Here is a 23,813-nt window from a genome sequence, read left to right as displayed (position 1 = left end):
TTCAACCCCTCATATATCATTTGTACACTGGAAGGCTAAGTCAACTTTGAACAACGGCCATGAGAAGAATGCCAATGTCTACTGGCTTCTCATCCAAAAACAGTTCTCTTTTTAAAAGCCACCATCTGACTCACAATGAAACTGCTATGGCGTAATCGAAACTGATTTGTCAAACACCAATGTCATCATGATCTCTTGGCTTTTTTGGGAATGTAGTTGAACTGGGACAGGCATCATCAGCTTCCAATATAAAACTAATTTGTTCAATAACATAACCTTTGAAACTATCTCCAAAAGGACTTATGACCTCACACCTTTCGCAACACACTTTGGTTTGCAGAAATCTTGTCTTCCTTTCAGATCTGCAGGCAAAAAGGAAAAGTGAAGAATTGGGAGCCTTTTAACATTCTGAATTTCCCGACACCTGAATGCACTAGTATTTTTTTTTGGTTGTCAGTAACGGACTAGGATTACTATGCTGGTTATGATCAGTCTCTACTCTTCGTTGGTTATCTTCTTCATTCTTCAGGCACATCAGAGCCCTGCAGTTTTTAACATTACTGCAGCCGAACCACTCTTTCAGAACCTAAGTCGTGTCCTCCAGTCAATCTTCGAGCTCAGCTTCTTCACCCCTAATGGATCAGCAAATCAATATGTGGGCATATGGTACAAGAACATGACTCCATCCAAGATCTTCTGGGTTGCCAATAGGGATACACCGCTTGCCCATTCAGATCAATCTACAAAATTAACAATAGGCAGTGACGGGAATCTGAAGCTTGTGGATGAGCAACAGAACATAGTGTGGTCCACCAATGTTTCTGTCCACTCAAATTGTACTGCAGCAATGCTTTCAGATGGTGGAAACTTTGTTCTACAAGACGGAAATTCTGTTGAAATGTGGGCAAGCTTTGATGATCCAACTGATACTCTTCTACCAAATATGAAGATAGGACTAACCAACAGAACCGGAGAGAGACAGTACTTATTTTCCTGAAAAAACGGCGACGATCCATCTTCTGGAAATTTCGTCACTGGGATTACGTTGGAGACACCGCCGCAAATTTTCTCCTGGAATGGCTCGAGCCCTCATTGGAGAAGTGGACCATGGGTTAAATCGGTTTTCATCGGCATACCAGAAATGGATTCCTCATATTTTGGCGGGTATGTTCTCCAGCAAGATCCTCAGCAGGGAACCACTTATTTCTCTGCTGATTCTAATAACAACTCTTTGCTTGCTTATGGCTTCATTTCACATGGAGGAATTCTAGCATTAATAAAATGGGATTGTGGATCCAAGAGTTGGTTCACAAATTGGGCAGTGCCGAGCAACAGTTGCAAAGTTTATGGAACTTGCGGTCCTTTTGGCATCTGCAACTCACTAACCTCTCCTATCTGCTGTTGTGTAAAGGGGTTTATGCTTAGATCGAAAGAATAATGGAACATTAGGAATTGGACCAGGGGGTGCATTAGAGAAATGGAATTGAATTGTCAGAAGAACGCAAGCCGGTCGGCTTCGATGCAGGTGAAGAAAGATGTCTTTGTGCAAATGAACCAGATGAAAGTGCCTGATTCTGCGGATTATTTATCAGACATCGGAGATGAAGGAGGATGCCAAAGCTGGTGCCTGAATAATTGTTCTTGCTTGGCTTATTCTTATGTCGGCACAATAGGGTGTTTGGTCTGGGCTAAATATCTGATCGATATTCAGAAGTTTTCAACAGCTGGGCAAGATGTATATATTCGTGTCGCACATGACAATACAGGTATAAGAGGTTTCACTACAATGAGTTTCCTTTGAACTGCATCACATATCCTGCAATTCTTTTCTCATGTCGGGCATGTCGACACAAGCAAGACTTATCATCAGCGTAAGTACCGTGCTTAGCATCGTCTTCGTAGGAGCTGCTATTTTCGGTCTCCACAAGTGGAGAGCTAGCAAAACAGGTACGAATAATTCATGTCTAATGCTTCACTTCACGTTAAATGTAATCTAGAAACTTTACCAAAATTCCCAAGGCTCTTGACTCACCGTATATAACTGATAACACAGGAGCATTGTCACATGGAAATGCATGGAAAGATCAGCTGAAGCAAGATGATGCATCCGAATTAATGCTGTTCAACTTTAGTAGCTTACTTCTTTCGACCAACAACTTTGATGGAACAAATAAACTTGGCCAAGGAGGGTTTGGCCCCGTTTACAAGGTAAGCGCCTTCTCTAAAATGTACATTTAGTGAATTTTTATGAAATTTTTCAAGGTCAGACACTGCTATGAGTTCGGAAACAGGGAAAGCTGAATGATGGAAAGGAATAGCTGTCAAAAGACTTTCCAGTAGCTCAGGTCAAGGCATGGAAGAGTTTAAGAATGAGATCATTCTTATATCCAAGCTTCAGCATCGAAATCTGGTCAGACTCATGGGTTGCTGCACCGAAGGAGAAGAAAAAATTCTAGTATATGAATACTTGTCAAAAAAAAGCTTAGATTGCTTTCTTTTTGGTTGGTCTCACTCTCTTCAAGTCATGCTTGTGCTGATGGAAATAATACATATTTTAGTAGTACTGCAAGTTACGAATTCTTTTCGTTTTCTTCCTCGCTTAGATTCAAGAAGGAAAGCAGAACTTAACTGGGATATACGTTTCCGGATCATTCAAGGAATTGCAAGTGGGCTTCTGAATCTCCATCGAGATTCTTGCCTTCGAGTTATAAATCGAGATTTGACGGCAAGCAATATTCTCTCGGATGAGAAAATGAACGCAAAAATTTCGGACTTTGGGTTGGCCGGATCTTTGAAGGCACTCAAGTTTTGCTAAATACTCACAAAGTTGTTGGAACACCGTTAAGTTTTCAAGCCTTGTTGCTGGAATTATCAGTTCAATTAGGAAACTCTATAACTTGAGTGATTAACATGATCAAATCAATTGCAGAGGATTCATGTCTCCCGAGTATGGCATGGGAGGGATATTTTCTGAGAAATACGATGTCTATAGCTTCGGTGTGTTGCTACTTGAGATCGTCACTGGCAAAAAGAACAGGAGCTTATACTACCGAGGCCAGCATTTCAATCTTCTTTCCTATGTAAGTGTGAGGAATACAGTCTCAAGTGATCATCTATAATATTTTCGGCCATTTATGCGCCCTATGATCTCTAATTCTTGCAAGGATGGCAATTGTGGAGCGAAGATAGAGGACTTGACCTAACAGATGAAGTGATTGTTCATACTTGTTTGCCATCAGAAGCAATGAGAAGCATTCAGGTAGGGCTTCTCTGTGTGCAGGACCACACAATGGACCGACCCAGCATGTCATCCATAGTTCTGATGCTGAGTGGTGAATCAGATCTTCCTTAGCCGAGACAACCTACATTCACCTTCAAACGTGAAATTTCAAGTCACGATATCGAGTCACAATGGGAAAGCATCTTGTCCACGAACACCATCACGAATTCTGTTGTCGAAGGAAGATGATGATCGACATCTTTTTCTGTTTTCATACACTCGTAATATTCTGTGCTGAAAGGTCAGCGTTCCCTCAATTTGAGAAAGTTAAAAATTAACTTTGCCATGAACTAATGGTCGAAATTCTGCATTTTTATTTTCACACAGACTTTGCAATACGAATGTGTATGTCTTGACAGGCGACTTACAGATCTCTGACAGGAAAAGGGATTCATTGAACAAAGGCAATTATTCAAGTGAACCTCTGAGAATCTCTCAGTATTCAAGTGAATCCCTGAGAATCAAGTTGACCTGTATTTCGAATAAGCGTGTCCAGGTTAGTTGGCGCGGCATTTTCGGTACGAGCCATAAGTTTTGTACCCCTTGACAGGGACTTGATGACCACCAGCGGGAAGATTGCCCTGAAACAATTAGTTATCTTTTGAATGACAAAAGACTAAGCAACTCCTGGGAGGTTACATGCGACCGACTAACCAGCCTTTCGAAAGACTTCTAGCCATTTCATATTCTAAGCTTGAAATAGGTTAAAATATGAAATCTAAAGTTGATAGGATTGCCTGGTTTTTAAGAAAACATTGTCAGCTCTAGGCCTTGGAGCCATTTCATAATCTACAATTGGCTTCGAATGCCAGGTGTTGTTTGACCGGTCTCCAGGAATTTTCTAGGAAAAACCGGAACCATATCCTGCTCACTTCAGGACTTCGAATCTCAATTGGGATTCTTTCATTAGAGTCCTGTATAGAGATTTCAAGGTGCGCAACATCAATCCCAAATTAAGTTATACATGTTGACCTGGCATTGATGATTATGTTAAACTCCATATATGTGATGTGGCATGGCAATGCGGGTCCACGTAGCTCAAAACCTTTTTATTGTACCCAAAGATATGAGAGATGACTTCTGCGCAACACTTTGTTGCTGTAATGACCCGGTCCGACAAGGGTGGGAAGTGGTCACCAGGACCAAAGGGCTTGAGCAAGATGCGGCTCCTAACAAGCTTCTAGGATGGTGAAGATGTACTGAACAGGGGAGAGAGAATCTAACATATATGTTGTAGAAGCAAGCGATCGAACGATAAAATTGACAATACAAGAAAATAAATCGGACACTAAATTTACGTGGTTCGATCATAGTGATCTATGTTCACGGGGAGAACAGTAACGAATTCCACTCAAGATCAAGCGGAGATTATAGCCATAATTGAGTCACTCAAACACTCTCGGTGTTTCCTAAGTCTCAATTATATCAAATAACTCACGTAGTGTTTAGCCTACAATTCCTCACGAAATAATCTCTCAATTTCACAAAAAAATTAACAAATCTTACACAAGATTCAATCCGCTACAAACACTTGAACCCTTGAATGTAATTTGCTGAAGAAAGATCCACGAAACTCACTGTCAAGCACTCGTCTAGGCGCTTCGAGCCTTTTCTGTTTATGGACGGCACGATGACCACGCTCTGCACTCATCAACCACTGCCATCCCAGGTGCCCACAGAATATATTATATTTGCCCAAGAGTTGACCGAATCATGGTCCAAATCAAAGCCACGTTGGGCTTTCTTATTCAAGCCGTAGACTCCAACATCAATTAGGAAAGAATATTTGTTTCCTCCTGCAACTTGGAATCCAATATTAACTTTTCTTTTCTTTTCTTTTTATTTCTTTCCTTTGCCTACTCTAATAACTCAAAGGATATTTTTCCGTGGATTTTAAAACATATTTTGTCCAATACTAAGCCCAAGCTGATATCTCTTTCCATTCTTGACCGCATCTTCAATACGGAAATTATTTCCGTAATCTTTAAGATTTTGCTTTGAATTTTCATGCATTAGACACATAATTCAATTCGGATAAGGTGGTTTAATAGGTTCAAACTCGAGACATATTCTAACAATATATATGTAAAAAATTGAAATTAACTCACAAATGCGCCTTTTTATGTAACGGCAAACTTTGTTTTGGAACTTCAAAGTTAAGCAAGCCTAGGCTAGGCCACTACCAGGATGGGTGAACTCCTAGGAAAGTGGCTGCGTGTACGCCAAGAACAAAACCGTGAGGCTCGGTATGAGACCGGCCAAAACAGACAATATCTCGAGTGAGTTAATTCAAGAATGTCACAGTTGCGCGTGACACATTTTAGTTTCCACACTTCCGACTGATGTAATGCTTTAATATACCATATTATTTACCCGGCTTCCGACTGGAGTACTCAATCCTCATGAACAAAGCTCCCAAATGGAATAGTTAAGTCGAAGTCTACTTATGTGTTGGGCCATAAGTTCTCTCCCGTTTGAAATGCTATTAGGATATTGCAAATCAAGTTCTAAGAAATGCTCGCAGAGTATTTGAGACACTATAAGAGCTTTCTGGCTTAAAGTCTAAATTGTGGATTCTGTCGGGGAATTTTTTAAGTAGATAGGATATAATTGGTGTATTTTTGGTAACCTTTCACTGCTCACATGTTTGATAACTTGATCTCTCAGTACACTAGGAAAATTTCTCCTTGTGTTCCATCCTATGATGATTTTTAAAGGTCAGTCGCATGTCTGGTACGATGGAATGAAGAGCAGATGAATGGAAAAAAAACCTACAAAAGATTGGTTAAATGAATGTAAGTTTATCTATGGGGGAGCAATAGTTCAGGTTCTACCCGGAACTATCATGAATAGTCCTGGCCGGTCTAATTCAAGGCCGGTTCTAGGGAGAACCGAGTAGATTCACGAGTTCAAAACTTGGGAACTGACCCTGTTTGGTTTAGTCTCAAGGTTGAGCCTTGAACCCATTTGTTTTATTCACGAACCAATAGACCGAGCCAGTTCCAGTAGATTCAATATTGAAACGGCTCTGATACGGTGAGTGTGTGTGTATATATTAAAAATTGCTTGTTAACAAGTTAACAACTAAAGATAATAAAAAAATAAGGGCTTAAAAAGACACAGTCTCAACTCAAAATAAAATAAAAAAGTTGTTCTTTTTTAATATGCTAAAAACTATAAAAAAGTTGGAGGATAGGTTCATCGTTTTACCCAGGAATTGGTCGGTTTGATTCCAGGCATATTATAGGATAGATCAATTTGGATTCGGGTTTCAAGTTTTCCAGGAACCGGTTCCCCAATTCGGTTCTAGGTTCCAGTTTTGGAGTATAACTGTAACAGCCCGAATTTCGATGTAATTCCGGGATCAATAAAATTGACAATATTTCGCATTTCATTTTAGTAAGTCTCGCCCAGAGCTGATCACTCTCGGGATACTAACCAATGGGGTATGGCTAACTAGGAAACGGTACGTGGACCAGGGACTCGACAGTGAACGGGACACCGATCTCGAGATACGATGAGTGAATATTTTGGGCCAACGTGGGCCGATCTTAGGAAAGGTGATGGATTTGGTTTGGCCAAGGCCAACGATGTACAATCGGATCGCAGGTGATTCTGCAAGACCGAAAGTGCACGTGGCCAACCAGTCCTGAACCTGAACCTAACGATCGTGATCTTTGGAACTAATGATAATTTCTCATTCTCTCAATGATCGGGACCGTCGTAATTCGAATAACCCTAGGTCGATACGCGTATGTCCTAAACAGCCGCCCGTTAGCCAGAGACCCTGAAATTGAAACTCGAGCGAGTTTTGATCACGAAATTGGGCCCGGATTTCGATATCGATTTTCGAAGGCTTAAGAGACTATTTTTGGGAATCTGACGTCATATTACGCTGGCCACACACGTTTGGAGTTAGTACGAGAAAAAGTGGAATTTCGGTCCGGGGGTGAAAAATTACGGTTTTGCCCCTGTGGGCACCGAGGCTGGATTCGGAGGCCGTTTGAGGTTATTTTTCGCGGCCAAGGTCATTTTGGGATGGCCACGCACATTTAGAGTGGTTTTGACCAAAAATTGGAATTTCGACAAAAATTGGAAAAATAATATTATTTTATTCCCGAAACTTCGCAGTCGATTTTCGAGGGCTTAGAAAGTGAATTTCGCGAATCCGACGCCATATTATGTTGGCCACGCACATATGGAACACGTATGTGCGAAAATTGGAATTTCGCCCCGGGACCGGAAAAATGACGGTTTTGCCCCTGGGCTGTTTTCGGGTCCGAATTTTTGGGAAATTTTTGGGATAAGTAACTGTGGTTATCAGCTGCATTATTGGCACCAAAGACCCAATTGCCCCTCAATTATTTAAGCCTATCTCTTTAGAACCGTTAGATTAGGGGCGTTTTGGTCATTTTTCACGGATCGGCGACACGTGGCACTATGGGCTGCCCTTTTTGACCAACTCAGACCAGTTTTCTCTCTCCTCAGCCCTCCCTCTCGGCAGATCAGCCCAGCCACAGCAGCTTCTCCCTCTCTTTCTCTCATTTTTCTCTCTTGATTTTGGCTCGCCGGAGCTTGCCGCCGGCCACCGGAGCACCGCCGCCGACCGCCGTGCCCCGCCGTCAACCCCCACAGCCCCTAGCCTCAGCCTCGCCTCAGTCCAGCCCTTTCTCTCTCCCTTTCCCTCTATTTTTCTCTCTTTTTCTCTCCCGGTAAAGCACCGCCGCCGCGTCCGAGCCTCGCCGGAGCTTCGCCGGAGCTCCGATCGCCCTTCCGTCGCCACCCAGCCGTCCAGCTTGTCGGTACGTCGCCGTTCGTCGCCGGCCGCACGGTGTCCGTACGGTCGGTACTGTAGCAGTCCGTGCGTCGCCGTCCGTACGGCCGTCCGCGGCCGTCACCGCCGTCTCGCCGGCACCGCCCGCCGTCCGTACAGTCCGTACAGTGTGAACAGTCCCCCCGTGAAACAGTGCGCGTGAACAGTACGCGCGTCGGGAATTCCGCCGCCGGTTTCACTGTTCATCAGTGATCGGCCGCCGTTCCCCGTCGCCGTGGTCCAGAAATTAAGTGAGTAAAATTCCTAAATCCGGATTAGGACTGATAGTGCGTTTTTCCTGGACTGGTTTAGGTATTATCGGTGCATTTTGGACTGGCTTAGATAATAGCAGTGTGTATTTCAGACTGGGTTGAGGACGGATTGGTAGAAATTATCATTGGGAAATTTAGTAGATTAATGAGAATTAATTGGGGAGATTAATTGGATTAAATGACCAATTTAGGAGCCCGTTGGAAAATTACCGGGTATGTCCGGGTTGACTGATTGTACGTCAATTGTGCTTAATTGTGATTGATTTCGTACTGCTATGTCGTATGTGGTGTGGCTGATTTTATGGAGTGCGATTGGCCATTGTTTGGTTTACAATGATTTACTGATTTGTGAATCGCACGTTAGGCCACACGGTATTAATTGGGCCAATTAAGCACGTGTTGTGACATTGGGTGTCTGAATTATAGTGGTGCTCGTGATGCATTGCATTGCATAACATGGACACGCATTGCGTATGCCAAGAGTGAGGCATGTGATGAACTTGCGTGAGAATGCGTGTCTGCCATGAGCATGTGATCACCTAAAATACCCTGAAGCGTTATACGCTGGGTTCAGATAATAATGAGTTGTGTGATCACCTAAGGACCTTTGGGTCATGACCTTCGGGTCGATACCGTCCTCATGCACTTTGAAGCAGGACGATGCCCGGTACGTCCGGAAGGCGACCATCCTCATGCACTTTGAAGCAGGCTCTGGTTCGCAAGGAGAACAGTGTTGCGCCTCATGCACTTTGAAGCAGGCTAGAGACACTGGGCCAGATCGGTTGCTGCGCCTCATGCACTTTGAAGCAGGCTAGACGCACCGGGCCGTGAATGTTGTTGACTCGAGTCGTAATAAATAATAAATTGGGCGATTGCCAATGTGCCAGTGTGGGCCAGTGGGCCGGGAAATACACGTGACATGTCGAGGACATTTGCATGCATGAACATGCATGGACTGGCATGCGAGTGTGTGAGCCTCGGTGCATGAGCATGTGATTGGCGTACGTGTGATAATATGTGCCACATACGTGCCGTGATTATTATATATTGAACTGCCTAACCTGCAGGGTCGGAGGATTATTTGATTGTTGTTGCACTATGGTTTCGCATATTTATTTTCCGGTCAGGAGATTGCGTGCTAGCCTAGCCTAGGTTTAGGGGTTGAACTCACTGAGATTCGTCTCACGGTTGTGTAAACCGAAACATTTCAGACCCCCAGCCGTAGGATGCCAAGGAAAGCGCCTCTTTTTGGTATACTGCAATTCATCCAGCGGTCATCTAGTGTGCACCCTTGTGGGGATGGACCTGCAGCCATGGTCGAGGAAGCTGAGGAGCCCGAAGTGATATACGCTGACCCATTTTTACTGAGTGACTGCTGACTGTGTGTTTTCTCGGCCGTTGTATAAATGAATTTGTGTAAAAAGTTTCCTATGGTAATACTAGTATACATATTTTCAGAGGTGCTGTTTACTTAATGTACTACCTTGGTCTCATGTGTTTTATTGTCAGGGTGTATATATATATTTATATACGTGCTTCCGCTTGTGCATGATCTCTGTTTGGGGTTTGGGTCGGCGACGCTTCCTGGGAGCGTCGCACCAAAATCGACCGTGACGGGATGTTGCGTTCCAATGGGGTACGGGGCGTGACAATAACCATCAGATCATGCTCATCTCCAAGTTTTTGAATTGCCATATAAAGTTTAGTTGAGACAGAAAAAAAATACGAGGGAGAAAATGTAAAAGATGGCCAAAAAAGAAAATTAGATTTGAGTCCAATTCTCCAAACCCTATTTTATACCCACGAAGCTACACCTCAGCTCACATTTCTCAGCTTATTTCTCAAATTGCTGCAGCTGGAGTTCAAAGCTTCTAATTAAACAAGTCTCAAAGCTTCTAGTTAGTGACGAGCGACAATTGTTTTAAGATCCAAATCCTAATTGACATATAAGTAAAAAGAAGCGTCAAAATTGTATAATCAGATCTAAACCTCTTGTAAAAATGTCAATTCACTTCTAAAATTTGTAACTTTGCTAATTTAGTTCTAAACATTTGCGGAAAATTCCAATTTGATCATTCCGGCCAATTTTGGCCCGAAATCGCTAACGTTACGTGAGCAATTGGGTGTATGGTTTAAGAAGGATGGTTAAGCCGGCACGCGAGCAATTATTATTGTATTCTTATGTCAACGCCAGTAAAGACGTCATTGATCTTCAGGAATTAGTCACAACTGGGGAAGATCTATTTGTTCGAGCTGAACATGTAAAAGCAGATCAGAAATTGTTTCATTGAGATGAGTTTGAGTCAACACCAATCGTTTTTGACATAACTCTGTTCCCATTTCAGGAGGATCGCCACAGAAAGCAGTTATCATCAGCCTGACTACTGTTGCCGGGATCATGCTCTTTTCTGTATGTGTATTTTCTCTCTGCAAATGGAAAGCTACGAAAAGAGGTACTATTAAAGAGCCGCATCAGTTTTTTCAGAGGATTGTGCTTCTATTGTGTTTAAATCTTCCATAGCTATGCAGAAAGTATGCTGATTCTTCACCAATGATAAACACAGGAAACTTGAGAAAAATTTCAAGGCTCCACAGCTTGGAAGATACATCTGAAAAATCGGCCCAACTTATCTAAGAAAAAGCATGGAAAGAGGAGTTGAAGCAAGATGATTCACTGGAATTGACCGCTTTCAGTTTTGACAGCATACTACTTGCTACAAACAAGTTCAGCACGACAAATAAACTCGGGCAAGGAGGGTTTGGCTCTGTTTACAAGGTAAAACCATTCTGCAGGACAATCGTTGAATGAAAATATAGAGGTAATTCAAGTTCTAAAAGCTATGTGAGTTGTGAAACAGGGGAAGCTGAAAGATGGGAAAGAGGTAGCTGTGAAAAGACTTTCCAGTACTTCAGCCGAAGGAGTTGAAGAGTTCAAGAGTGAGATCATCCTTTTATCAAATCTACAACATCGAAATCTTGTTAAACTCATGGGTTGCATTGAAGGAGAAGAACATATTTTGGTAAACGAGTACATGTCGAACAAAAGCTTGGGCACGTTTCTTTTTGGTTGGTTCTCTCTCTCCAAATAACTATTTTTCTGTAATGTATTTCTCGCCATAGCACTAAAATTTGAAAATTGTTCTTGCTTGTCATGTTTGTTTGATCCGAGAAAGAAGGTAGAACTCGACTGGGGCAAACGATTTCATATAATTCAGGGGATTGCAAGGGGGCTTCTCTACCTCCATCAAGATTCTTGCCTTAGGGTCATACATCGAGACTTAAAAGTGAGCAATATTCTCTTGGATGAAAAGATGGACCCGAAAATTTCGGATTTTGGGCTGGCACGAATATTCAAGGACACTCATGTTTTGGTGAACGCTCACAAAATTGTTGGGACACGGTAAGCTCTCTAGGCCTTTTGAATTATCAATTTATTGAGTCAATCTTTTCGAGCAGACTGAAATGATTGATTTACCACAACGAACCTCTCACTTTATTCATGTTTTATATCCATTGTCTATCGATACAATCACAGAGTACATAACATGTTTAACTCAACTGCAGTGGCTATATGTCTCCAGAGTATGCCATGGGCGGGATATCTTGCGAGAGGTCCGATGTCTATAGCTTCGGAGTGTTGCTACTGGAGATCGTTAGCAGCAAAAAGAGCAGGGCCCTGTAAGACGAGGGACAACATCTGAATCTACTTTCCTATGTAAGTCCCAAATTCCAACCTCAATCAATATTGTAAGTTCCGCGCAATATTTTGACAGTGTTGTCTCTTATAGGCGTGGCAATTATGGACTGATGGCAGAGCATTGGACCTAACGAAAGAAGCAATTGCTGTTAGCTCTCCATCGGAGGTAACAAGATGCATCCATGTTGGGCTTCTCTGTGTTCAGGAACATGCCACAGATAGACCAAACATGTGGAATGTGGTTCTGATGTTAAGTGGCGAATCAGATCTTCCTCAGCTGGGACAGCCTATTTTCACTTTCCAAGACGAAATGCCGAATCGTTCTATTCCATCACAGCAAGAAAGCATGTGGTCTGTCAACACTGACTAATACAATGGTTGAAGGTAGATGACGGGTATTTTTCTTCATTTGTTTCCTTTATTTTGGAGATGATTTGGTTGTTATTTTCTAAGATATCAGTGTTTATTCAATTCAAGGATGGCTTTAGTCCGCTCTGAACAAAAGGTTGAATGCACTGCTCCACTTTTTACATGGGTTTTAGGCTGCAAAGTAGGGGTATGGAATATATACTTTTTGGACAGAACAAAATCGACGCAGGAATTTGTTTTGATTTACAAAAGCCGGAACTTTTGGTCTTATTAAGGAGAACGACCAAGTAATCCCCATCGCTCTCATTACCAAAGATAGTCTAAAGTTCCCACATAAGAAGCATAAGCATTGGCACAGCAAAAAGTATTTCTAGCTTCAGTATGATTCACATATATGATTTACCTTCTCCAGATTTGGTACGAAGTGATGTATGCCTGTGGCAATTAATTGCTGCCTTGCAGCCATAAAATAAATCTTAGTTATCTAAGAAGAGGAAAGAAGACAGAAAGTGGCGAGAAGCTCGAATGACTGAACAATTCACTTCGGATATGCTTCGCATGAAAATGGAAGCCCAATGTCAGCTAATGATCAAAATCGGAGCCATGTGATCCTTAATACTGAATTGCTCAGGAGTTACCCTTTTGCTTGGATCCCGTATAATATCTAGCTTCATTGAACATAAAACTTGTGCTGGTGCATTAACAAAAACATATGGCCGACAAATTTGATCAGAAGTGGCTTCGACCCCTCAGATATCATTTGTACACTGAAAGGTTAAGTCAACTTTGAACAACGGCCAAGGGAAGAATGCCAATGTCTACTGGCTTCTCATCCAAAAACAGTTCTCTTTTTAAAAGCTACCTTCTGACTCACAATGAACCTGCTATGTCAAACACCATTGTTATCATGATCTCTTGGCATTTTGGGAATGCACTTGAACTGGAAAGGCATCATCAGCTTCCAATATAAAAATAATTTGTTCAATAACATAAACTTTAAAGCTATCTCTAAAAGGACTCATAACCTCACACCTTTGGCAACATGCTTTGGTTTGCAGAAATCTTGTCTTCCTTTCAAATCTGCAGGCAAAAAGGGAAAGCAAAGAATTGGGAGCCTTTTAACATTCTGAAGTAACCGACGCCTGAATGCACTATCATCTCTAATTCTTACAGGCATGGCAATTGTGGAGCGAAGATATAGGACTAGACCTAACAGATGAAGCAGTTGCTCATGCTTGTTTCCCATAAGAAGTGATGAGATGCATTCAAGTCGGGCTTGTCTGCATGCAGGACCACATGACCGACCAACCCAACATGTCATCAGTAGTTCTGATGCTGAGCGGTGAATCAGAACTTCCTCAGCCTAGACCGCCTACATTCACCTTCGAAAGTGAAATTGCAAGTCACGATATCTAGTCGCAATGTCCACGAACACCATCGCTAATTCTGTGGTCTAAGGAAGATGATGATCGACATTCTGTTTTGGTTTTCATACACTTGTAATGTTCAGTGCTGAAAGGTCAGTGTTTACTCAATTTGAGAGACCTAAATATTTAACACTCCCGTGAACTAATGATAGAAATCCTGACTTTTTATATACACATAGATTTTGCAGTATGAATGTGTATGTCGTGACAGGCAACTTACAGATCTCTGATGGGAAGTGGGATTCATTGAACAAAGGTAATTGTTAACTATGGCCAAAACAAACACATAGTTACTAGCTCAGAAGTTTATATGTGTCCACAAAATTTTGGCCTGTTTCAAATTGAAGTACCGGAACTCGTGTTCAGAGTTCATAAGCTCGTAAGGTAATAGTATTCAAGTGGACCTCCGAGAAGCAGTTGACCTGAATTTCGAATAAGCGTGTCCAGTTTAGTTCGTGGGGCATTTTCTGTACGAGTCATAAGTTTTATTCCCCTTGACAGGGTCTTGATGACCACCTATGGGAAGATTGCACTGAAACAATTAGTTTTCTTTTGAATGATAAAAGGCTAAGCAACTTCTGGGAGGTTACATGCGACTGACTAACCTTTCGAAAGACTTTTGGCCATTTCATATTCTAAGCTTGACATAGGTTAAAAAATGAAATCTTAGTCGGCAGGATTGCAAGGTTTTTAAGAAAACATTATCAGCTCTAGGCCTTGGAGCCATTTGATAATCTACAATTGACTTTGAGTGCCAGGTATTGTTTGACTGGATCCAGAAATTTTCTAGGAAAAGCCAGAACCATAACCTGCCCTTTAACTAAATAATACTGATGAATGCAGAATTCTAAGACAAAACACTGTTTCTTGGCTGCCAAATCATATTGTACTTTTCTGCTAGAAGAAATATATCCGAGAGGTTACTACTCACTAAAGGGCTTCGTATCTCAATTGGGATTCTTTCATTAGAGTCATGTATGGAGATTTCAAGGTGTGCAACATCAATCCCGGATTAAGTTATACATGTTGACCGGGCATGGATGATTAAGTTATAAACCACATATGCGATGTGGCATGGCAATGTCGGTCCATGTAGGTCAAAACCATATTCTTTGGTAGGATTTTAGAGATGGCTCCAAAAGATATGAGAGGTGACTTCTGCGCAACACTCTGTAGCGCGTGACATTCTAGTTTCGACACTTCCGACTGATGTAATGCTCTAATATGTAATATTAAGGGTTAATACCACGAAAAATTTCAAATTAGTACACCTGTGACAAATTTACCCCAAACTAATTTTTTAACCATAAAAAACCGTAAACTTGTACTCTTGTGACAAATTTACCCTCAGTTAAATTGGATTAATATCACGAAAAATCACAAATTGGTAAATCTGTGACAAACGGAAGGGTAAAATCCCAAACTGGTATACCCGCCAACTGTCACGTTCATAAAACTCAATAATTTGACAGTAAAATTTAATATAAACTAACGGAAGGTAAATTTGTCACAGTTGTACCAGTTTTGGGTTTTTTATGATTAAAAAATTAGTTTTGGGTAAATTTGTCATAGGTGTATCAATTTGGGGTTTTTGACGGTATTAACCCCTATATTAATGACCCGGCTTCCGACTGGAGTACTCAATCTGCATAAACAAAGCTCCCAAATGGAATACTTAAATCGAACTCTACTTATGTGTCGAGCCATAAGTTCTTTCTCGTTAGAGATGCTATTAGGACGTTGCAAATCAAGTTCTGAGAAATGCTAACAGGGTAATTGAGACTCTATAAGAGCTTTCTGGCTTCAGTCTAAATTGTGGATTCTGTCGGGGAATTTTTCAAGTAGATAGGATAAAATTGGTGTATTTTTGGTAACCTGTGACTGCTCACTTGTTTGATACTTTGATCTCTCAGTACAATAAGAAAAATTCTCCGTGTGGTCCATCCTATGATGGTTTTTTAAAGGTCAAATCACATGTTTGGTACAAGGGAATGAAGAGCAGTTGAATGGATAAACAAAAAAACAACAGAAAATTGGTTAAAATGAATATAAGTTTATCTTTGGGGAGCAACATTTCAGGTTCAACCAGGAACTGTCGCGAATAGTCCTTGCCAGTCCGATTCGAGACCGGTTCTAGGGAGAACCGAGTAGGTTCACGAGTTCAAAACTTAAGAACCAACCTTGTTCAGTTTAGTCTCAGGGTTGAGCCTAGAACCCATTTGTTTTATCCAGGAACCAAACAGACCAAGCCACTTCCCGGCAAAATCAATTTTGAACCGACTCTAATGTGGTGAGTATTAAAAAAGGTTAATACCACGAAAAACCCCAAACTGGTATACCTATGACAAATTTACTCCAAACTAATTTTTTTACCACAAAAAACCCCAAACTGGTACATCTGTGACAAATTTACCCTCAGTTAATTTTCATTAAATTTTATAGTCAAATTGCTGAATTGGATGACACGTGGTAGTTGACGAGTGTATCAATTTGGGGTTTTACCTTCCATTTGTCATAAATGTACTGGTTTATGATTTTTTCGTTGTACTAGTCCAATTTAACGGAAACTAACGAATGGTAAATTTGCCACAAATGTATCAGTTCGGGGTTTTTGCAGGTCGAAAAATTAGTTTTGGGTAAATTTGTAACAGGTATACCAGTTTAGGATTTTTGATGATCAAAAAATTAATTTAGGGTAAATTTGTTATTGATGTACCAGTTTGGAGTTTTTCATGGTATTAACTCTATTAAAAATTACTTGTTAATAAGTTAACAACGCATGATAGAAGGGCTTAAAAAGACAGTCTCAACTCAAAAAAAAAAAAAGTAACTCATTTTTAATATGCTAAAAACTATAAAAATAAAATAAAATTGGAGGATAGGTTCCTCGTTTTACTCAGGAAATGGCCGGTTTAGTTACAGGCAATTTATAGGATAGATCAATTCGGATTTGGGTTTTAAGTTTTCCAAGACCGGTTCCCCAAGTTGGTTCTAGGTTCCAGTTTTGGAATGGAGCCATCAGATCATGCTCATCTCCAAGTTTTTGAATTGCCATATAAAGTTTAGTTGAGACAGAAAAACAATACGAGGGAGAAAATGTGAAAGATGGCCAAAAAAGAAAATTAAATTTGAGTCCAATTCTCCAAACCCTTTTTTAAGCCAACGAAGCTACACCTCAGCTCACTTTTCTCAGCCCATTTCTCAAATTGCTGCAGCTGGAGTTCAAAGCTTCTATCGAACAAGTCTCAAAGCTTCTAATTAGTGATGAGCGACAATTGTTTTAAGATCCAAATCCTAATTGACAAATAAGTTAAAAGAAGCATCAAAATTATTTAATCAGACCTAAACCTATTGTTAAAATGTCAATTCACTTGTATACTTTTAACTTTGGCAATTTAGTTTCAAACTTTTGCACAAAATTCCAATGTGGTCTTTCCGGCCAATTTTCGCTAGAAATCGTTGAGGTTACGTGAGCAATTGGGTGTATGGTTTAAGAAGGATATCTAAGCTTGCGTGTGAGCAATTGTTCTTGCTTGGCTTATTCTTATGTCAGCACCAGTAAAGACCTCATCGATCTTCACAAATTTCCCACAACTGGGGAAGATCTATTTGTTCGATTTGACCCTGTAAAAGCAGATTATAAATTGTTTCATGGAGATGAGTTTGAGTCAACACCAATCGTTTTTGACATAACTCTGTTCCCATTTCAGGAGGATCGCCGCAGAAAGCAGTTATCATCAGCCCGAGTACTGTTGCCGGGATCATGCTCTTTTCAGTATGCGTTTTTTCTCTTTGCAAATGGAGAGCTAAGAAAAGAGGTACTATTAACGAGGCGCATCAGTTTTTTCAGAGGATTATGCTTCTATTTTGTTTAAATCTTCCAACGCTAGGAAGAAAGTAAGCTAATTCTTCGCCAATGATAAACACAGGAAACTTGTGCAAAATCTCAAGGCTCCTTGGCTTGGTAGATACATCTGAAAAATCAGCCGAACTGATCCAAGGAAAAGCTTGGAAAGAGCAGTTGAAGCAAGATGATTCACTGGAATTGACCATTTTCAGTTTTGAGAGCATATTACTTGCTACAAACAAGTTCAACACGACAAGTAAACTCGGGCAAGGAGGGTTTGGCTCTGTTTATAAGGTAAAACAATTCTGCAAGACAATCGTTCAATGAAAATATAGAGGTAATTCAAGGTCTAAAGGCTATGTGAATTGCAAAACAGGGGAAGCTGAAAGATGGGAAAGAGGTAGCTGTGAAAAGACTTTCCAGTACCTCGGCCCAAGGCATTGAAGAGTTCAAGAATGAGATCCTCCTCTTATCGAAACTACAACATCGAAATCTTGTTAAACTCATGGGTTACTGCATTGAAGGAGAAGAACAGATTTTGGTATACGAGTACTTGTCGAACAAAAGCTTGGACACCTTTCTTTTTGGTTGGTTTTCTCTCTCCAAATAAATATATTTCTGTAATGTATTTCTCGGCACTAAAAGTTGAAAACTGTTCTTGCTTGTCGTGTATGTTAGATTCGGGAAAGAAGGCAGAACTTGACTGGGGCAAACGATTCCAAATTATTCAGGGGATTGCAAGGGGGCTTCTCTACCTGCATCAAGATTCTTGCCTTAGGGTCATCCACCGAGACTTAAAAGTAAGCAATATTCTCTTGGATGAAAAGATGAACCCGAAAATTTCGGATTTTGGGCTGGCTAGAATGTTCGAGAGCCCTCAAGTATTGGTGAACACTCACAAAATTGTTGGAACACTGTAAGCTATCTATCTAGTCCTATTTGGATTATCAATTCATTGAGTCAATCTTTCCAAGCAGACAAAAATGATTGATTTACCACGACGAACCTCTCACTTTGTGCATGTTTCATCTCCATTGCCTATCAATACAATCAAAGAGTACATAACATGTTTAACTAAACTGCAGTGGCTATATGTCTCCTGAGTATGCCATGGGCGGGATATTTTCCGAGAGGTCCGATGTCTATAGCTTCGGAGTGTTGCTACTGGAGATTGTTAGCGGCAAGAAGAACACAGCCCTGTGTGAGCAGGGACAACATCTGAATCTCCTTTCCTACGTAAGTCCCAAATTCCAACCTTAATCAATACTGTAAGTTCCCTGGAATATTTTGACAGTGTTCTCGCTTATAGGCATGGCAATTATGGAGTGAAGGCAAAGCAATGGACTTAATGGATGAAGCAATTGCTGTTAGCTCTCCATTGGAGGTAACAAGATGCATCCATGTTGGGCTTCTCTGTATTCAGGAGCCTGCCACGGATAGACCAAACATGTGGAATGTGGTTTTGATGTTAAGTGGTGAATCAGATCTTCCTCAGCCGGGACAGCCTATATTCATTTTCCAAGCCGAAAAGCCAAATCGTTCTATTCCAGCACAGCAAGAAAGCATTGGGTCTGTTAACACTGTCACTAATACAATGGTCGCAGGAAGATGATGGCTATTTTTCTTCACTTTTATTTTCCTTTTCTTCGAGATGATTTTGTTGTTATTTTCTAAGTAGTAGTGTTTATTCAATTCAAGGATGGCTTTAGTCTGCTCCAAACAAAAGGTTGAATGAACTGCTCCACTTTTTACATGGATTTTAGGCTGCAAAGTAGGGGTTTGTAATATATACTTTTTTGACAGAAGATAATCGACGCAGGAATTTGATCTGATTTATGATAGCCAGAACTGTTGGTATTATTTAGGAGAAAAACCAGGTAATCCCCACTGCTCTCATCACCAGTTGTGTCATGAAGATTTGATTTTCTGGTTTTTTGGACGAAAGATATCATTATCAAAGATAGACTCAAGTTCCCACATGAGAAGCATGAGCGTTGGCACAGCAAAAGGTATTTCCAGCTTCAGTATCATTCCCAGATATGATTTACCTTCTCCAGATTCGGTACGAAGTCATATATGCCGGTGGCAATTAAATTGCTGCCTTGCAGCCATGCGGTAATTTTTAGTTAATTAAAAAGAGGAAAGAAAACAGAAAGTGGCGAGAAACTTGAATGACGGAACATTTCACTTCGGATAAGCTTCGCATGAAAATGGAAGGCTATTGTCAGCTAGTGATCAAAATTGGAGCCACGTGATCCTTAAACTGAAGTGCTCTAGTGTTACCATTTTACTTGGACCCCGGATCATATCTAGCTTCATTGAACATGGAACTTGTGCTATTGCGTTAACAGAAACATGGCCAACAAATTTGATCAGAAGTGGCTTCGAGCCCTCATATATTATTTGTACACTGGAAGGCTAAATCAACTTTGAACAACGGCCAAGAGAAGAATGCCAATGTCTATTGGCTTCTCATCCAAAAACAATTCTCGTTTTAAAAGCCACCATCTGACTCACAATGAAACTGCTATGGTGTAATTGAAACTGAGTTGTCAAACACCAATATCATCATGATCTCTTGGCATCCTGGGAATGCACTTGAACTGGGACAGGCATCATCAGCTTCAAATATAAAACTAATTTGATCAATAACATAACCCCTGAAGCTATCTCCAATGACCTCATACCTTTGGCAACACGCTTTGGCTTGCAGAGATCTTGTCTTCCTTTCAGCTCTGCAGGCAAAAATGATTAGCGAAGAATTGGGAGCCTTTTAACATTCTGAAGTAACCAATGCCTGAACGCACAAGGATTTATTTATTTTTTTCTGTTGGTCAGAAACGCACTAGGATTACCATGCTGCTTATGATTGGTCTCTACTCTTCCTTGGTCATCTTCTTCCTTCTTCAGGTAAATCAGAGCACTGCAGTTTTTAACGTTACTGCAGCCGAACCACTCTTTCAGAACCAAACTCTTGTCTCCTCTGGTCAAATATTTGAGCTCGGCTTCTTCACCCCTAATGGATCAGCAAATCAATATGTGGGCATCCGATACAAGAATATGACTCCATCCAATATCATCTGGGTCCCCAATAGGGACACACTGCTTGCCCATTCAGATCAATCTGCAAAATTAACAATAGAAAGTGATGGGAATCTGAAGCTTGTGAACGAGCAACAGAGCATAGCTTGGTCTACCAATGTTTCTGTCCACTCAAATTATACTGCAGCAATGCTTTCAGATGGTGGAAACTTTGTTCTAAAAGGGGAATTCTGTTGAAATATGGGCAAGCTTTGATGATTCAACTGATACTCTTCTACCAAATATGAAGATAGGACTACACGAGAACCGGAGAGAGACAGTAGTTAGTTTCCTGGAAAAATGACGACAATTCATCCTCTGGAAATTCGTCACAGGGATTACGTTGGAGACACTGCCACAACTTGTCACCTGGAATGGCTCGAGCCCTTATTGGAGATGTGGACCATGAGCTAAATCGATTTTCATTGGCATACCAGAAATGGATTCCTCAATTTTTAGCGGCGACGATCTCCAGCAAGATCCTCAGCAGGGAACCACTTATTTCTCTGCTGATTCTAATAACAACTCTTTGCTTGGTTTTGACTTCATTTCTTTTTCTGGTCAATATTATGGCTTCATTGCACCTGGAGGAATTCTAGCATTAATGAAATGGGATTATGGATCCAAGAGTTGGTCGACAAATTGGGTGGCACCGAGCAACAGAGCGAAGTTTATGGAAATTGCGGTCCTTTTGGCGTCGACAACACATTAAACTCTCCTATTTGCCATTGTGTAAAGGGGTTATGCAGAGATCGAAAGGAAAATGGAACATCAGGAAATCAACCAGGGGTTGCATTAGAGAAACAGTATTGAATTGTCAGAAGAACACATGCAGGTCGGCTTCAATGCAGGTGAAGAAAGATGTCTTTGTGCAAATGAAACAGATGAAAGTGCCTGATTCTGCAGAATATATGTCAGACATCGGAGATGAAGGAGGATGCCAAAGCTGATGCTTGAATAATTGTTCTTGCTTGGCTTCTTCTTATGTCAGCACAATAGGGTGTTTGGTTTCGGCTAAAGATCTGATCAATATTCAGGAGTTTTCAACAGCTGGGCAAGATGTATATATTCAAGTCGCACATGACAATACAGGAATAAGATGCTTCACTACGAGTTTTGCTTGAACCGTATCACACATCTTGCAATTCTTTTCTCATGTCGGGCATGTTGACACAAGCGAAGGTTACAATCAGTGTAAGTACCGTGCTTGGCATCGTGTTCGTAGGAAGCTGCTATTTTCGGTCTGCGCAAGTGGAGAGCTAGCAAAAGAGGTACGAATAGTTCATGTCTAATGCTTAACTTCACATTAAATGTAATTTAGAAACTTTACTAAAATCCCCAAGGCCCTTGACTCACTGTATTTAACTGATAAAACAGGAGAAATGTCACATGGAAATGCATGGAAAGATCAGCTGAAGCATGATGATGCATCCGAATTGACTCTGTTCAATTTTAGTAGCTTACTTCTTGCGACAAACAACTTTAATGCAACAAAAAAACTTGGCCAAGGAGGGTTTGGCCCCGTTTATAAGGTAAAAGCCTTCTCTAGAATGGTCCTTTAGTGAAATTTTGTGACGTTATCCGAGGTCTGATACTTCTATGAGTTGGGAAACAGGGAAAGCTGAATGATTGAAAGGAGATATCTGTCAAAAGACTTTCCAGTAGCTCAGGCCAAGGCATGGAGGAGTTTAAGAATGAGATTATTATAATATCGAAGCTTCAGCATTGAAATCTGGTCAGACTCATGGGTGTCTGCATCGAATGAGAAGAAAAAAATTTAGTATATGAATACTTGTCAAACAAAAGCTTAGATTCCTTTCTTTTCGGTTGGCCGCTCTCTCTCTTCAAGTCATTCTTGTGCTGATAGAAATAGTGTATATATTAGTAGTACTTAAAGTTACGAATACTTTTCATTTTCTTCCTTGCTTAGATTCAAGTAGGAAAGCAGAACTCAACTAGGATGTACGTTTCCGGATCATTCGAGGGATCGCAAGTGGGCTTCTGTATCTCCTTCGAGATTCTTGCCTTCAAGTTATCCATCTAGATTTGAAGGCAAGCAATATTCCCTTGGATGAGAACATGAACCCAAAAATATCCGACTTTGAGTTGGCACGGATCTTCGAAGGCACTCAAGTTTTGCTAAACACTCACAAAGTTGTTGGAACACTGTTCAGTTTCAAGCCTTGCTGGAATTATCAGTTCAATTAGGAAACTCTATGACTCGAGTGATTAATGTGATCAAATCAATTGCAGAGGATATATGTCTCCTGAGTATGCCATGGAAGGGATATTTTCTGAGAAATCTAATGTCTATAGCTTTGGTGTGTTGCTACTTGAGATCGTGGCTGGCAAAAAGAACAGGAGCTTATACCACCAAAAAGAACAGCATTTCAATCTTCTTTCCTATGTTAGTGCGTGGAATACAGCCTCAAGTGATCTTCTATAAGCTTTTTGGCAATTTTATGCGCCCTATGTTCTTTAATTCTTACAGGCATGGCAATTGTGGAGCAAAGATAGAGGACTAGACCTAATAGATGAAGCAATTGTTCATACTTGTTCGCCATCAGAAGTGATGAGATGCATTCAGGTTGGGCTTCTCTATGTGCAGGACGACACGACCGACCGACCGACCGACCGACCCAACATGTCATCAGTCGTTCTGGTGCTGAGCAGTGAATCAGAACTTCCTCAGCCGACACCGCCTACATTCACCTCAAAAAGTGAAATTCCAAGTCACGATATCAAGTCGCAATGGGAATGCATCTTGTCCACAAAAACCATCACGAATTCTGGGGTCGAAGGGGGATGATGATCGATCTTTTTTGGGGTTTTAAACACTTGTAATGTTCTGTGCTGAAAGTCAGTGTTCACTCAATTTGAGAGACCTAAACATTTAACACCCCCATGAACTAATCAAGGAAATTCTGAATTTTTATGTTCACATAGATTTTGCAATATGAATGTGAATGTCATGACAGGCAACCTACAGATCTCTGATAGGAAGTGGGATTCATTGAACAAAGGTAA

At 40.9% G+C, this 23,813-nt stretch overlaps 1 protein-coding gene, 1 long non-coding RNA gene and 3 pseudogenes across 3 annotated transcripts; all 5 read left to right on the top strand.

Annotated features, from left to right (window-relative positions):
• Positions 1-313: 313 nt before the first annotated feature.
• Positions 314-23,813, top strand: part of LOC115673843 (G-type lectin S-receptor-like serine/threonine-protein kinase At1g61370) — a 29,329-nt pseudogene continuing 5,829 nt past the window's right edge.
• LOC115673809 (G-type lectin S-receptor-like serine/threonine-protein kinase At1g61550) lies at positions 1,773-23,733 on the top strand (annotated as a pseudogene).
• On the top strand, positions 3,239-3,957 carry LOC130139268 (uncharacterized). The gene is made up of 2 exons (XR_008817454.1): positions 3,239-3,332; positions 3,640-3,957. It is a non-coding gene; the product is annotated as an uncharacterized LOC130139268 (long non-coding RNA).
• On the top strand, positions 11,539-12,454 carry LOC130139267 (G-type lectin S-receptor-like serine/threonine-protein kinase At1g61430; annotated as a pseudogene).
• LOC115673804 (G-type lectin S-receptor-like serine/threonine-protein kinase At1g61370) lies at positions 17,386-23,123 on the top strand. Of its 2 annotated transcripts, XM_056315872.1 has the most exons (10): positions 17,411-17,676; positions 17,788-17,999; positions 18,082-18,292; positions 18,384-18,621; positions 18,791-18,941; positions 19,015-19,274; positions 19,525-19,714; positions 20,616-22,057; positions 22,164-22,318; positions 22,402-23,123. In XM_056315872.1, exons 1-7 carry the CDS (start codon positions 17,622-17,624, stop codon positions 19,535-19,537), a joined length of 1,140 nt encoding a protein of 379 aa, XP_056171847.1. In that variant the 5' UTR covers positions 17,411-17,621; the 3' UTR covers positions 19,538-19,714; positions 20,616-22,057; positions 22,164-22,318; positions 22,402-23,123. The 2 variants fall into 2 exon arrangements, with proteins under 2 accessions (XP_056171846.1, XP_056171847.1); XM_056315871.1 differs by lacking the exons at positions 19,525-19,714; positions 20,616-22,057; positions 22,164-22,318; positions 22,402-23,123 and having other exon boundaries at positions 17,386-17,484; positions 17,569-17,676; positions 19,015-19,417.

Source organism: Syzygium oleosum, unplaced genomic scaffold, assembly GCF_021117445.2.
Source record: "Syzygium oleosum isolate NSW1041296 unplaced genomic scaffold, Sole_v2.1 Sole_v2.11, whole genome shotgun sequence".
Classification (NCBI taxonomy): Eukaryota; Viridiplantae; Streptophyta; class Magnoliopsida; order Myrtales; family Myrtaceae; genus Syzygium; species Syzygium oleosum.
This window is presented reverse-complemented; position numbering and strand designations above follow the sequence as displayed.